At 46.6% G+C, this 16862-nt stretch overlaps 1 protein-coding gene across 6 annotated transcripts in view; it reads right to left on the reverse strand.

The window, feature by feature from the left end:
• Positions 1-16862, reverse strand: part of PDZD2 (PDZ domain containing 2) — a 373328-nt gene that overhangs the window by 228337 nt on the left and 128129 nt on the right. For all 6 annotated transcript variants that reach the window (XM_004266046.4, XM_033421312.2, XM_033421313.2 and 3 more), the window contains one exon: positions 6585-7425. In XM_004266046.4, the coding sequence (XP_004266094.1) occupies positions 6585-7060 (476 nt within the window). In that variant the 5' untranslated portion in view covers positions 7061-7425. The remainder of the gene's footprint in view (positions 1-6584; positions 7426-16862) is intronic.

Genomic DNA, 16862 nt, shown 5'->3' on the forward strand with positions numbered 1-16862 from the left:
CTGAGCTTGTAACAACTCTAAATTTAATTTTACACGCAGTTAGTGCTGTGCTGAAGGTTACCTCTGGCCAGGGCTGACATTCAGCTAGTTCGCCCAGTAGTAACGCCCCTGTACCAGCTGGCCAATCGCCCTGAGCTCCCCAGGTCCTCCTCCCAGCACCCTGGCCCCTCTCCTGGGACCACATATATATCTCACACCCCAGTAACTCAAAGGTGCAGTCTGGCTCTGCGGGGGAGGCGCCAGGATGCACTAGCATCCTTTCCTACAGGCTGGTACCCACGCCACACAGGTCGCTCAGTGTTTGAATATCACCCCGGTTTCTGGGCTGAAGATTATCCCCTTTCCTGGTGAGCAAACTGACAGAGTTTTAGGCTCTTCTCTGACCCTCAAACTCAAGGGCTTTTTCTCGGTTCATGCTGTACCCTGGGGTCAGGTCGCCTGAGGCCAACCAGGAAGGGTGTTAAAAGCTACCTTTGATTGAACATCTACCATGTGCCAGAGGCCTATTCAGTATATTAAATAAATCATCTTATCTCATCCACTAAATGACCCTGTTGGGGAAAGCATCAACCTCCCAGGGCTGAGGTAACCTTACCACACAGCCAATAAGCGGGGCTGAGAGTCAGGTCCACCTCTCCGAGGCCCCTGTTCTTTGCTCTGTGCCCTGCTCATATGTACTAATGTACAAAATAGTCCACTTGAGGTTCACATCCTGAAAAATACATTTGAAGTGGAACATGGGCCCTTTTACTTTTCAGAAAAGGCTACTTGTTTTTATTTTGGTGTGTGGGTTGTGTTTTAATTAATTCCACATTTTGTTACCAATTTGGAACAATCTGTCCGCAGGGAACGGATCTGGTTTACTTATAGAAAGCTAGCGGAGGGAGGGAGGGAGGGAATGGGGTTACAAAGTATTCCTTGCAGGAAATAATCTAAAAAACCTTCCCAGTTCTCCGGTCGCCAAAAAGACATATACAGAACATTCCAGAAAATCTCATCTTCCCCAGAGTAGGTATGATAGAGTCGCAGACAAAAACTTTCCTCCATGTGTTACCAGCTACGCCTGACAGATGGGGCATGTGACATCAAACGTTACTGGTATCCCTCGCCGTCTCAGAAAGTTTCCTAGAAGTTCACTCTGCGATGATGCTGTTACCGCTCAAAAGAATGAGGGGTTCCCAGCACTACTTGGGGATGCTGGAAGCAAACTGCTGACCTCGTGATTGTCAGTCAGGGAAAAAGCAGAAAGGGATCTGCAATTTTGGGACAGTCACAGGTTAAGCTTTGGAACCGGTTCTGGGGTGCAGAAGGGTGTCAAACCCATGGCTGTGAATTCTCTGCTCTTCCCCCACGGATGAACTTTCCAAATTGACCCTAAACGAATTTTTAAAATAAGCCAACCATGACCTCATCTTCTACACTTGGCACCTGCTTCTCCCATGCTCAGCACACATGCGATCTTTAGAGTGTTCTTTTCCGAAAACATCCACAGTGCTAAGTTTCCAGAGTGACCTTGTCAGGGAGGAAATTGCCTGAATAACTCACTGGCCATAGGTGACAGGGTCAAAATATCACGTACACTAGTTTGCTAGAGCTGTCAAAATAAAGTACCACAAACCAAGTGGCCTAAGCGACAGAAATGTGTCGTATAGTTCTGGATGCCAAAAGCCCAAGATCAAGGTGTTGGCAGAGCTATGCTCCCTCTGAGTACTGGAGAAATACCTGTTCCAGGTCCCTCTCTTAGCTTCTCGTAATTCCCTGGCTTGAGGCAGCACGGTGCCAACCTTCACGTGGCATTCTCCCTGTGTGCATGTCTATCCCCAGATCTGCCCTTTTTATAAGGACACTAGTCCTATTAGATCGGGGCCCACCTTACTCCCATACGACCTCATCTTAACTAATTACATCCGCAATGACCCTATTTCCAAATAAGGCCACGTTCTGAGGTTCTGGGGGGTTAGGAGTTCAACGTGTGAATTTGGGGGGTGGGACCTATGATTCACTCCATAACATCATCTAAGGGAGTTTTGAATTCTAAATCAAACTCAAGAGAAGGAACAGAACGGATTGCTCAAAAGAGCGCCCCCTATTATAATTCCAAGTGATATTGTGGATGACTTATTGTGTCGGTGGGGTGGTGGGGGAGGGAAGTTAGTGTACTGACACCTGAAACCTGTTGCTTACAAGTAAAGGTGACAGGACCAAAGTATAACTCTGGTGCAGATTTGAGGTAGTACAGCACAGAAGTTAGGAACACAGAATGTGGTGGCAGCTAGACCCAAGTTCACATCTGGTTCTCGCTTTCTTAGGTGACCTTGGACAAGTTACATGGCCTCTCTGTGGTCCAGGTTCTCATCTAAAGCTGTCCTTTATAAAGTTGTGGTATGTATTAAATCACAGTGGGCGGCAGAGTGTCCCTATGGTAGCAACTGCTCAATAAACAGCATTTCTTATAATTATGCCAGAGAACTAAGGAGTGAATCTTGAAAAATCAACCTTGTCTCTTTCTCTGCTGTCTTGTGAACGTGCTGGTTGTTAGGGGTATTGGGAAGTCAGGACTCCAGGAGCCCTTGCCTCGTTACTTGATTCACTTTCATACTGTCTTGAAGACCAAGCAGAGGGTCTTGGTCTTCTCCTTCTCCCACCCCTACATCTGAGGGGTTCTGGGTAGACCTTCCCTTACCTGGCCCTTCACCATCCAGCACACACACAATAGCCCCATCAGAGAAGGGAAGTTCAGAACCATGACTATTCACTAGTAGGAAAGTTATGTTTGGAGGATTTACTTCCTTAGCCATGGAAAATTCCTGGAAGCCCAGTACAGTAACTGTTTCCTTAGTTTCTGTATTCTCGATGCTCTGGCGTTTGGGGCTTTGATCCTGGAGAGACTGCCTCCCCCGTGCCCTCCCCCCAACCACCCTGGGGCCAGCTAATTCTTAGATATAGCAAACAATTCCCCTGGGAATGTGCCTTTGCTATACTAACCAACTAGCCCAGAGTCCACACCCCAGCTGTCTTCTTTATCAAACTCTTACACATTAAGCCCATACGTCCCTGTCTAAATCACCTGGGGTCAGGTACTGGACGACTAGAGACCACCCCTATAGCTCAGAGCCTGCCAAAATGACTCAAACTATCCTATCCTAGGATTACTCAGTGTACCTACCACGCTTCGCCCAATCCATCCCTTGAAACCCCCAATAAAGGCTTTGGGCCATGCCTTCCCCTCTCCCCGCTCTGCCTCCCGACCAGCGCTGGTGTTTCCCCCTGTGGCCCTGCAAAGTGTGCTGTGCCCCCGTTTCTAGGGATCTGTGAGCATAAACTTCTTCCTTCGTGACAGTCGTTTCCCTGTCTGCAGGTCTTACCATACTTGATTCAAACAAATCCCAAGCACATTATAGAACACCTACAGGCCTGTTCCTTGACCTTTTTCCTATTTCCATTCCCCAAGCTCCTCCTCTTCAGCTATTTTAGCCCAGATGCCAACTGGCCACACCTGCCTGAATGTTTCTTCCTGACCACCCTAGGTGGAGTGGTGCACTGGATCGGGTATCCAGCTTGGAGTCAGCAGAGGGAGAATGAGAGTCGGCTCTGCCAGTTATCACTGGCCGGGCATCACGGCAACACCACCTCACCTCTGCGGGCTTCTGGAACCAAAACACCAGCTCAGGTGGCCCAAGTGAAATGTTTCATAGATCTCTCCTAATATGTTAGCAAAGGCGGCGAACTTCCTTCCCATCCCCACTCTGCTATCCTGACACACTTACCCAGGGTCTCAAAGCTAGTTTCCAAAAGACCTGTGGAGAGAACCCAGAATCCCAGGCTCAGTCCTATTGCTTCTTCCATCACATCATACTTGCTCCTTCCTCAGAGCTTCCATGAAAGAGTCTAGTGCTGTGTTCCATCTTCTCATGACCCTGAGCCCATCACCTTTCTATTCTTCTGTATCTTCTTTCTTTGCAAAATGGGCATCATCCTACCACTTGCTCCAACGAGTAAATTAAAATCACCAAGGAATCTTCCCCTGTAGCTGTCAAACCATCTTATTCCAGGGCCAGATGTACTTTCAGAGCGTGGGACAGAAAACTTTGCCTCTTAAAGACTCCACAGCCTTAAGTAGTACAAGAGAAGAGCTTCCTAAACAGATAACATTTCCCAAGTATGGGAAGACTTTCTCCAACGTCCTAAAGACTCCACCAATCTCCTGGATAAGAAAATCCCAGTCTTCCAAAACCCTCCCCATGTACAATAGTCATCCTGCTGGTTTTACTGAGCACGATTTATTGTACTAGACATAGTACTAAGCCCCACATGTGCATTATTTCATCATTTAATCATTGTTATCAATAGATATTTGTTCTTATTTCACAGATGGGAAATCAGAGTCTGAGAGGGATGATTTTCCCAAGGTCGACCAGCTGGTGAGTGGGGAAACCTGGGGAGGCAGCCCCGGTTGTCTGGCTTCAGAGCTGCAGCTCCTGACCACAGCACTCTCCTGCTGGATGTGCCCTCCATGCTCCTCCTGCTCCCTCTCCATCCAAACCCACTCCCTTCAGATCAGACGGCTGCAAATGATGAGGACATTCAAGAACAGCTTTGAAAGGGCTGCCTCATAGTGATCCCCACTTCTAACCGTAAGGAACCCACCACCAGGGAGTAGAGTCACCTTATCAAGTCCTTGCAGCATCTTGAGTGCTACGGTGGTCAGCACTGCTTCATTGCTAAGAGCAATCTCTAATCCCAAATCAAAACATTTATCTGCAACATCACTCCTTGAAAATGAGCAGTTATCTCCCAGGAACTGCCAGTTAGGCATTCAGCCATTAGCCAAGAGCATCCCATCAGTCCAAGAGGCAACCCAAAGGAAATACTAGTGAAAGTGTCTACTGAGTAAATACTCACACCAACCAGCCAGCCCTGTGCTATGTCCTTTCCATGAACTGGCTCATTTAAACTCAGACCACGTTGCATGTGCCTAATGACTTCTTGTTTGACCCCCCCGCCCCATATCCACGCTCCACCCTTTTCTACCCTGCCTTTTGTCCCAGGAGGCTCACACAGATGAACAACACCAGTGGGATCCCTTGCCCCTGGCTGATTCCCATTGATGGGAAGCTCTGGTAGGAGACGGAAGGGAAGGAAAAGATTGAAGTCAAGGTATTTCTGCACTGTTTTTCTCTCTTCAAGGTCTTCTCGGGTTAGATGAGTCCCCCATCAAAAGGTCACCATGATTTCCAAGGTGCCCTTCTCTCTATGATCCTCTCCTTCTGGGATATAGGAGACATCCTCACAGGAGCCCCTGAAGGCTTGATAAAACTTACGCATCTCAGAATATCTTCAAACTTCTCTTTTCCTGTCTCTTTCATATATACCCATCGTTAAAATCCTGGTGTGCAGTAATGGATTAACTTGGCAGGTTTGGGGTATTCAATACCTGTGCATTCCAAAGAAAGGAATGTCCCTTGACAAGCTCCTGGGAGGTAACGTCTAAGCTCTTGAAATATCCTGCCTGATAAGAGTGTCTTTGTATACCTGGGGCCTTGGGCCACACCAGATAGTTTATGCTAATAATGTGATCTATGATGGCGGCTTTGGGCCATGTGTTACTAGTTTGGTCTCTGAAAGGACTGGATACTTAGTAACTAAGGTCAGCTACACAGGCATGGAGTGCTTGTGTGACTGACCCCCAATAAAAAATCTGGACACCAAGGCAAACTCGCCTGGTTAACAATACTCCGTTAAGTGTTGTCACACATCACTGCTGAGAGAATTGAGTGCTTCTGTACAGCTCTGCTAGGAGAGGACACCTGGAAGCTTGTTCCTGGTCTCTCCTGGACTCTACTCTATGCACCCTTCACCTTTGCTGATTTTAATCTGATTCCTTTCATTGTGATAAACTGTAACCGTGAGTATAATAGCTTTTCTGAGCTCTGTGAGTTCCCCGAGTAAATCACTGAAGCTGACAGTGGTCTTAGAGACCCTAACTCACCCAGAAAACAACAGAACAGTCCAATCGTAACTTACTGCCATGGTAGGTTGTCACATGGGTAGAAAACAGAAATATGTTCATTCAGATAAGATCCAAATGGATCTTCCAGGATGGGGAAACTGGCGGGGTGGGGGATGGTCTAAAGACATTTCTAAGCATCTCAAGGGTCTTCTGGACTGTCAGTCTGTGACAAAGGTGATATGGGACAGGCAGATGGAAACATAACCAGGACCTAATCTCTGTTGCTCCGATTAGAGGTGAGATGCTAGGTTGAATGAAAAAGAGGGTCTAACTCAATGTGACATTTCTCATACTCTTATAATGTACTGTTTCTCTTCTTTCTAACCCAAGTTTCAAGGAAAAAGGAGAAACTTTGAACCTGAGTCTTCTAAGAGATAAGGAAGCAAAAAGAGAAACATATAAATACCAGAAAACTTCAACTTAGAGTGTGTATTTTCCCTCTGTAAGATAAATGCCACTGGCTAATCACCACAGGACTCACAACCCTCAGCACCTGCCGATCCCAGCATCAGGCGTAAGTGAACCACAAGAGTTCCGCATCCTGCCCCCACGTCAGCCGGCACTCCCCACTCACCTGGCCCCAGTGACATCGACTCCGACCATCAGCTGCCCATTCAGGGAGAGGATCTCATCCCGCAGTCGGACTTTCCCACTCTTCCCTGCCGGGCTGTTCTTCCTCAGCTCTGTCACCCAGATGCAGCCCACATCCAGCACGGGGCCCTGGTGGGTTTTCCTCTTCTTGCCCCCTCTGCGCTTTTCTCCATAGTCCCCGAAAACAGGGATGTTCCCAAAACTAAGGCCCACAGTCTCTGCATCCCCCAGCTCCTTGGCGAGGTACACAGTACAGATCTCCATGCCCGTGGGGCTGTGGTCAGGTGGGACCGCACTCTCGTCCACAGCAAAGTTCAGCTGGATGTACTCCTGCAGCTTCCGGATGGCCGCCTGGCAGAGGCGCTGCTCCGGCCCGGCCCCGCCCTCCCGCAGGCTGTTCTGCAGCCACTGGTAGAGGAGGGGCAGGTGCAGCCCAGCATTGTCCTGGGTGATGGGCATGGTTGGTGACTCCCAGACGCCAACATCATGAGAGAACCTACTCCTGGGGGCTGGGCCCTGTGGGGCCCCTCGTCCCACGGGAACGCGGGCTGTCCTCAGCTTTGCCTGTGTTCATGTTCAGGCTGGCAGACAAGCCTAAGGAAGACCTAATCTAGTTCTGGCTGTTTGCTTTGGCAAGAGGAGGATGGGACACAATTAAAACAACAGTGGAACAATCACTGGGCCCAGAGTGTCAATGAGGGAAGGAAGGAAGTGTCTGACCGGTCCGCGCTTGGTTCATTTCACAGTGGGGCCCGTGCAAAGGACCTGGAAATGAGGTGTTCCACCAGCAGCGACAGGGCTACCTCCCCTGGACTCGTTCACACCTGGAAGAGGAAAAACAAAAAATTCCGGTCACAACAGTGAGCCTTCTGACACAGCATGCATGGCAAGAGAGTATTACAGAAGGACTGTGTTTGCTTTTTAATTTTTTTTTTGTGGTACGCGGGCCTCTCACTGTTGTGGCCTCTCCCGTTGCAGAGCACAGCCTCCGGACGCGCAGGCTCAGTGGCCATGGCTCACGGGCTCAGCCACTCCGCGGCATGTGGGATCTTCCCGGACCGGGGCACGAACACACGTCCCCTGCATCGGCAGGCAGACTCTCAACCACTGCGCCACCAGGGAAGCCCTGTGTTTGTTTTTTGTGTCAGGAACCTAATGCCCCTCCCCATTCCACGGCTTTGTTCCCTCCGCCCTGTGCACACACACATGTACACACACACACTCATACACAGATGCACACACACAGTTATACACAGATAAACAGATGCACATATAGACACACAGATACACACAAAAATACACCTGTACACACAAATGCACAGATACACACGCACGCACACACACCCTTCCCTCAGACAAGAAACCTCCGGAATGCTGACCTTCCCCAGGAAGTTTCCCTGATCAGCAGGGAAATGAGACGGCTTTTGCCAGGACAACCCCCATCAACTCACATCCACCCAGGAGGCTCTGTGTGACAAAACTCCCTGGAAGATTGTAGAGGGGTTCTGGACATATTTAAGAACTCACATTCCTGGGAAGTTCAAGTCTATGTCCATTTGCCTTGATCAGCCCAAGTGTATGCACAGGAGGTCTCTCCATTCCAGAACTCTGCTCTAACAGTGCTACCAAGAGGCGAAGAGCCGCTCAACACTGCAGAGAGATGCAGGCTCTCCCCTAGACCACCGCCAGTCCTAAGTTTAGTCGAGAGTCCTGGCTTTATCATGTAGACTCAGAGGGTATCATGTCCCTTTACAGCCTATAGCTTTAGTTGCCTCGCTTCTTTTTCTTTGGTAAACTGTTGAAACCAGCCTACACTTAGGCCAACCCAAAAGCCATCTCCTGCAGAGAGATGTTTCTCCAAGCTTCTGGGGGAGCAGCCCTGGCCGCTCCTTGGCTTGCCCTGGACACACTGCTCACACAGCCATGCACCCCCTCCAGGCTGCACACGTCTGCGGCAGGTGCGGCTCCCCAGCGGGGGCGGCAATGATCCCCTCCCACTGAATATGCACAGCGCCCGGCACACAATCCATCCCCCCTCGGCGATAGGTTAATTGAATTCCATGGCCAATTCTCCTTCTCCACCAAAGAGATTTTCACCTCCATCCCCTGTAAACACAGAAAAATGACTCCTTTCAGTCTCTTCTCAGAACTTCACGTTCACCCAGAGAAAGTCAATATAAACTGTACCATCAAAGATGGAAAACATTCTCGAGCCTTCTCAGGAAGTGACTTAACAAGGAATAATAATAAATGGGAGAGGTGTCAGAAGCCACCGTAAAGAAATTTCCAATAGAGTTAACTTGTGAGTTTCCAAAGAACTTGAGTGCCAGCTATTAACTGGTCCCAAATAAACCAAAAGCTTAGCAAATATCATCTACATAGTCATGTGCCTATTAAAAAGAAAGGCAAGATCAAAGAAAAGGTAATCCACACATGGACAAAAACTGAATGTCTCCTTTGGCCAAAATACATAACACCTTTCACTGACAAGTAACTCCACACAGACGTATTAAAATCTTATGAATAAATCAAAACGTTTTCCATCAGGCCTCACAACTCTTATTGAGTCTCTGTTTCCTCATCTGTAAAATGAGAAAGTTAAGCTAAATGAACTCTAAGTTCTCTCATACTCCACAGAGAGGTTCTCAAATATAGGGGCAATGTCTGGTTCGTCAATACGTTCCCTACCTCAGCACAGTGTCTGTCACCTTGTAGACTCAATAATTTAAAACACTTTTCTTTTCTTGGCCACGCTTTGCAGCATGCGGGATCTTAGTTCCCAGACCAGGGATAGAACCCATGCCCCCTGCAGTGGAAGCGCAGAATCTTAACCACTGGACTGCCAGGGAAGTCCCTAAAACAATTTTTTAAAGATGGTTTCAAATTAAAATTTTGATGGTGATTCAAGGTGTTAGTCACAGTTCAGGTGATTCCATACATATGAAAACAGAGTAAACATCTTGGCTAAGGTATTCATTAAATAATTCTGATTGAAGAGAACCAAACTTAAGAGTAGTAGAGAATTTTTTCCCCAATGTCAACTTGTATTTAAGCAACATGTATTATTGAATATCTATTAAGAACCAGACCTTGAACTTGGCACTGAAAATATACTATCAAAAAGGCAAACTCCTTGTCTTGAAGGCATTCATAGTTTAGTGGGAGATGCATAAATAAACGGAAATTAGTGGGTAACAAGTCTATGACCACCCTCTTAACAGAATTAATGAAGGCACGTTCCTGGCAGCCACGTTCACATAATATAAGTCCCCAGCCCCTGTTGATGGGTCCCAGGCTGAGCATCTCATGCAATCTGGAACAGACTTCTCTGAGAATGGAGAGACCTTGAGAGAAGGGATCTAGTCTCCAGGGTGTGGCAGGAACTATAAATTTTGAAATAGGACCCCTGGATGGCAATATTCTACCTGCTCTGTGAACTGAAGAGCAAAGGAAGTCATCCTGATTGGTAGAAGGCAGAGGGGCAAGACTGGGGAGAGAGAATGCTCTAGCTTCCCCACAGCATCCGGGGTTTCACCCATCCTAGATGGGGCTGTACTGCCCTCCCACCTCGATCTGAAAGACCCTATCAATTCTTATAATACATTACATTTGAAAATTTTAACTACTTAAATTTTAGAAAAAGAGAAAGAGAAAAGGTAAAGCAAAACAAAACTAAAAACAAACAAAAAAAACCCTTTAAACTTTACCTTGAGTTGTTTTCTGCTCTTTGCAGCTCAAAAGTTTTTAATGAATACATTGGAGGTGAGCAAAGCCGATTGGCTCAGACTGGATCATTTGTCTATCAGTAGTCTAACTGGTTATCGCCAAGGGGGCAGGGTCATGAGGTATCAATATGGCTGCTGGGAGCCCACCCTCTGGCCCTGAATGTGGTGAGGGCAGAGAAGGAGTTTTCAGAAAAGGAAAAATTATTTCAAGTGTACAGACACCCTCAAAGAGATTTAGTCTTATTAAGGTGTTCATGGGCTACATAACCTGTCAATTCCATACCTATAATTAGGAATTTTCCAGTAATCTTTCCAGTCCCCTATTTGATCAACTCCTTTTCTGCGATTTTCTATAAATCAAGGAAGTAGAAGCATTCCCATACACTGCAACATTTTGAGATGACTCAAGGCATATGCAAAGACACACAATCTTACAATACTACTGTGAAAAGTGTGGTTCTTCCACAATATCCCATGAAACATTCCAATACCAACTATTCCAGTGAACAGAATGTTGACCCAGAGAAGACACAGAAGTCTGAAAATAGTTACAAATAACAACATCCCTCCATGGCTGATGTGTGTAAAGGTCTAAAAATTTCTCATCCTGAAGATCAATCCATTTCAACAGGGAGTAGAATTTGTGGACATGGCGGTCTGCTGCAATGGTACGGATCACTTTTGTCTACCATACATAATTCTCCAATTAGCTTCCTATCTCAAGCAAACAACCATGATAATTTAAATTAATTTTGAGTAGCTTGAAGCTGACAGCCTTAACATTAAAAATAAATGCTTCTGTCCCCGAGGTAATTTACTAATGTGGTGTTAGAAGCGACCCAAGTTCTTGGATCCCCTTTTAGCTAAGCCATGTTTTTTCAGCAGGGTGACATTACCCACAAAACTTAGATATTATAATGGTTAATGCCCCACCTCCCCTGCAAAGCTCAATCCCACCTGACAAACACTTATTGCTTAGTATTTAATTTCTTGTGTTAGAATTTAAATTAAATTAAAATTTCCTCCGGGGTAAGAGGAGGGGGACAATAACGGAAAAAAAAAAAAAAAAGGAGAGAAACAGTGAACTAAGTGAAACCAATCATCTGCTTAAAGTCACAGACTCAGAGTCACCTGAAATCCAAGGCTAAATCCTGAACCTGGCAGGAGGTGTGAAAAGGTCTTCTGGCTTATCCAGATCTTGCCTCAAAATCCGGTTACACCGGACTGTCTTATTGTACTAACTCCCGCTTCCAACTGTCCTGGATTCTAAATGTTCTCCTACTCGAACCTCTGCTAAGTTCAAATTCCTCAACCTCCGTCTAATCTTCCTTCCTCCTGGATAGGACTCCTCTCTTGACTTTTAGAAAATGCTCACATTTTAAAAGGAAACCAATGTCGATTAAATATTTACTACTGATTTATTCCACAGATGTTCACTGAGTGCCCATCACGGGCTGGGCCCTGAACAAAACAACGTTCCTACAGAGCCTCATGAAGCCTGTGATCTGATGAGGTGCATTAGTAAACAAAATACGGTAACATCAGATGGTGATTAGCACTGTGAAGAGAATTAGGGTAGCATCAGAAGACAAAGAGGGATGGGTGTAGGAGGGGATTAGGAAAGGCCCCTCTGGGAAGAGACCTGAATAAAGTGAGAGACGAGGTGAGAGAATAGCTTTGGGAAGGCTGTTCTCAGCCAAGGGGACAGCAAGTGCAAAGACCCTGAGGTCAGAGCCTGCTCAGCTGCCTGCAGAGGTAAGAGAGATCAAGGAGAGCGTGGCTACAAGGAGGGAGTGAGGGGAAACCTCCCCCTGTGCTGGCTGCTTCCTCACTGTCTCATTCATTCTCCCTCCGATCCCCATAACCACCATTTAATTGTCACAACAATACTGCAGGGAGATATACTGTTAGTATGCACTTTTTAAAGGCTCAGAAAAAATAACAGAAAGAGAGAAGCTAAATAATTGGCCTGAGGTTTCACAGTAAGTAACAGAGCCAGGACTAGCACCCAGACCCACGGGGCGGGGCCTTGCCCTTCTACATCAGCACGCTGCCTGCCTGCTTCTGACAACCTTGCCTTTCTGCACCTGCGCCCGACTGCCCTGGACGGGCACCCTGCCTGGTGATCTCTGTTCCACCATCGATGGACCTCCTATGACAAATAAGCAGGTAGCTTGAGCCAGAAGCTTGTGACTGTCTATGTGATAGCCATTCCCCCTTTCTTCCTTTATTTTCTTGGACGTGGTGATGTATTCATCTAAAACCCAGCCTCTCTTGGAGGAGGTATGGATAGCCCTACAACAGACTTCTGGCCAATGAGATGAAAGTGGATATTCTGGGTGGGGTTCATGCCAGCATTCCTTAAGAGCAGACATGGAAGAAAAAATAACCCCCCACGTCGCTTAATGACCGTTATTTGGATTTTTCAAAATCCAACCGATTAGCTGAATTAAACTCCAAACAAATGCACAATGTGGTACCTAGAAGTGGGGAAACTAAAAGTAACAGAACCTGGGACTTCCTTAGCAGTCCAGTGGTTAAGACTCTGAGCTTCCACTGCAGGGGGAGCAGGTTCGATCCCTGGTCAGGGAACTAAGGTCCCGCATGCTGCACAGCGCGGCGAAAAAATAAATAAGCAAAGAAAATAAAAGTAACAGAAACTAAAATGCGGAACTAGATGAGCAAGGGGGGCGGGGAGGGAGATGCTAAGGACTTAGATACTGTAGGCTAGAAAGGTGACACTCACTGTACTATGAAATATTTGGTTCACCTGGTAGCTGCTGTGCAGTGGAAAGTCGCAGACATGTTGACTGAGACCGTGGTGTTAGAGAAATTGGTAGGAAAAATGCAGAATATTGGTGGTGCTTTATCACTCCCAGCAAAGTCCTGAGCTCCTCAGCTGGCAAGTGAGAGGGGAAGAAATACCACTCTACTAAGGAAGGCACGCTTGACATTCAGCCTACGATCTGTCTCCTGAGAGGCCTGCATTCGGACCCTGGCAGGGCTGAGACAGGCTGATTGGTTAGAAGGGGGCGAGTGGTGCCCTATCAGACAGAGGTTGTAAGCCTGCTGCCAAAGATGTGGTCACGCACCGGAGGCCACTGTTTCGGCTATGGCCAGCAGCATACGTTCAGTAGCATACATTAAGTTAAAATTTAGGGACATGGGCACAACTCCTGAACTGGAAAGGAAAAGAAACAAGTCATCAGGAATTGCCCAGAAGCCTACTAAGTTTGTGAGGGAACTCTATTGCCAAAAGACCCCAACCTGATCTGCAGCAATTCACATCAATGAGCAGTAGGCTTGGTGATGTGTATAGCCCCAGAGAAGGTGTCCTCCCCATGCCCACCACAGAAGTGGTCATGGGGAACAATGAATGAGGAATAGCCCCCAGACAGAGGCAAGGGCCCTGGAGGGCAAGGAACAGGAGTTCTTGCCACAAGAATGAGGGGTTGGACTCTTGCTATTCCAGGAGAATTTGGTCATTGCTAACGACAGTGACTGCTTTGTTTTCCATCCCTCCTTTTATAAAGGAAAGTTTTTATTGTAGCTATAGTACACCTTTCCCAGTACTGCAGGTTAGATGTGTCGGGGCTGAATTGCAAGGAGTTATATCCAGAACTGACGGAGAGGACCACACATCACCCAGAGACCCAGGGCTCCAATCTTGATATGCTAACTCTATGAGGCTTGAGAGCCTTCTCTCTTGAAAACAGAGAGTCTATCCCACATACGGAAAGAAGGGTATGTCTGAGGAACCACAGGAGGGAACTGTGGCTAGCTGACTACTAGAATAGAAGAGAAACTTCTATTCTTCCCTAACAGAAATCCATCTGTGTTGGAAGAACAAGTACCCAGCCAAAACACTATGTTTGTTAGTGTTCCTTCAGAGAAGGGTAGCCATAACATATAGTCTTGGCCCGTGAAGTTGCTGGGTGGGTCTATCAGAGAGGTTCATTTTTTATGAGTTCTTTTTCTTCCTTTTTCATGCTTAAAATGCACATGTGATGGCTGGAGCTGTAGTAGCCATCTTGTGACCAACCATAAGACAGTGGCCTGACTTCCTTGAGCCGCTGTGCCAACCCTAGGTGTTCTACCTCCAGACTTATTACATGAGAGAAAAACAGGCCCCCCCCCACCTTCAGTCCTGTTAATTAGTCATTCTGTTACAGGTGAACAAAATCCCTAATGAAGGCATTGCTTTAACTCACTCTTAACCCTCAAGTTCAAGGTCCAGAATATAATCCTGAGTGTTTTAACATCAGCCCTTCTATTTTGTCAATTAGCAGCTATCACTGAGTTCCTACCTTGATATGGGGGCATCACCACTACCACCGAAAACAACAACAACAACAAACAGGGCATGTTTCTATCCCTTAAAGAGCAAAAGCCCGCATGAATCAGTCCACCACCTGCAGTCCCAGGTGTTAACAGACAAACCTACAACTGATTGAGAAACATGATAAATCAAATGATTGTGACTCCTTTAGGTCAGCTTATGTTTTGGAAGAGCAAGACGTTGGCTAATGTTTAACTGTCTACGTGACTGGCTCTAGACGAGCGGAATGGCTGTGTATGAGACAGAAGAAGAATTTGATCGGCCTTTGTTTCATGCAGCAAGGATCAGCTGTGCCAGGCATGGTGCTAGGCCAGGGAAGAAATGATGACCAGCCCTGTGGAGGCCGTGGTCTGCTGGGGAAAGAGATCACTGAACGCAGTGTGCGAAGGGCCATGAAGCGGCACATTTTGCGGGCACATAATGGATTCCGGAAAGTGAGGCTTTCCAAGGTCTGTGCTGGGGTTTTAGGGGATGGGAGAGCTGTTCTCATAGAATTAAAGAAGGTGAGGACCTAGAGGGGCTCTCCGGGATTACTACGTCCAGACTTCAATTAGACAAATGAGAGAAATGCAGATCAAGACAGGACCCAGATCCTTTAGTTTCTGGGTCTGATGACCCTTGAAGAGTAGGAAAAACGAAAAAAAGAGATGAATGAAATGAAAAAGAATGACCTGGCAGCTAGTTTGAGAATCTAGTGCTTGAAGATATTCTGTGTCCTAATACATGGACTATTTGTTCAAATTTTTTAAAAATGGGAATGAGCAGAAAGTTCAGAAATTCATGAAACATCATGAATCTTTTCTCTCAAGATGAGTGCAAGAAAACAGTTGGGGACCAGAAAACCAAAATGAATATTATAAATTATTTCCGCTTCCTATGTGCTTCTAAAATATATCTGCTGTGGCTTCAAATACTGAAACAAGTTTGTACGTCTGCAGTTTAAGATTGTTTACTCAGAATGTCAGGCATTGGGCAGTTCTGGATTAATTATATATCTGGAATCTAGGCGTCTAGATTCTGAAAGAGTACGATGATTGGGGAAAGAGGGCATTTATGAGGCAATGTACATACTTGTGAAATGCCAATTCAACACTTTGAAACAGTTGCTATCTACCAAATGGGTAACTGACTGAGACTTCTATGTGGGCAGTAAGACTTTCTTGAGGTCACTGTGGTTGCTCATTTTAATGTGACCATCCTGCCCACTCTGTATGAATTGGGCAGCCATGATGCCACCACCTGTCATCTGCAGGCCTGTAGATCATGCCATCAACATACAGCATGCATATAAGTTCTTCAACTACACTGGAGTTATTCTTTTTTAATGGGTAGTTATTTTACAATTGTTTCTTTCAGAACAATTGCACTGTTTAGATGCTTCTGGTGTTTAGACTTTTGGGTAAATAATCTTCTCACTATATTTATATTCTTAGCATCCAACTGCATAGGATCTGACCTCATCGTTAATTAACAATGACTCAAGTATTTCTAACAGCCAATGATACACTCTGCCATTAGCTAGCTGTAGGTCCCCAGGCAAGTCATTTAGCATCTTTGAGGCTCAGTTTCCTTTTCGGCCAAATGAGGCAGTTCTACTAAGTTTCCTTTCAGTTTGAGCAGTTTGCTGGACGTTGGAGCTGAGTTAGCAAGTCAGGGATGGAGTCACTAGCCTCATTAAGAAGCATGTACACCACACATGGAAGTTTTAAACTGCAGAAAAGATGGGCCAAATTGCTTCATCAGATTTTGAGTATTTGCCAAGACAAAGGGGCAGGGGGGCCCTGGGTGGTTTACGTTCATGTGCTTATAACTACAGTTCAGCCTTTCCAGAAGACAAGACGAAATATATCCTACTGAATAAAAACTCTGTGGAGTGGCAGAAAGAACCAAGGTTTCAGGAAGGGGGAAGGAACTTGCCTGAGGGGGGTGTGGGAATGAGAGGAAATCCGGTGTTTCCATTGAGGACCTGCAGACTTTCCAATTTGGCAAAGGCCTAAGTTGTGCAGAGACCGGCCTCCACTCCCTCCCCTCCCAGACTGCTTGCAGCCGTCAGGGCTGCAGCGCCTGGTGCAGGGAGAGTATCCTCAAAGGAAACCAAAAGATCATGGAGCACAAAGGTTCATCCCCTGTGCCTCTCTGAGAAGCGGCCCCTTTTCCCAGGCCTCGCTGTGGGAAAGGCTCAGACAATGGTCATGAG

Source organism: Orcinus orca, chromosome 3 (genome assembly GCF_937001465.1).
Source record: "Orcinus orca chromosome 3, mOrcOrc1.1, whole genome shotgun sequence".
In the NCBI taxonomy this organism is placed as follows: Eukaryota; Metazoa; Chordata; class Mammalia; order Artiodactyla; family Delphinidae; genus Orcinus; species Orcinus orca.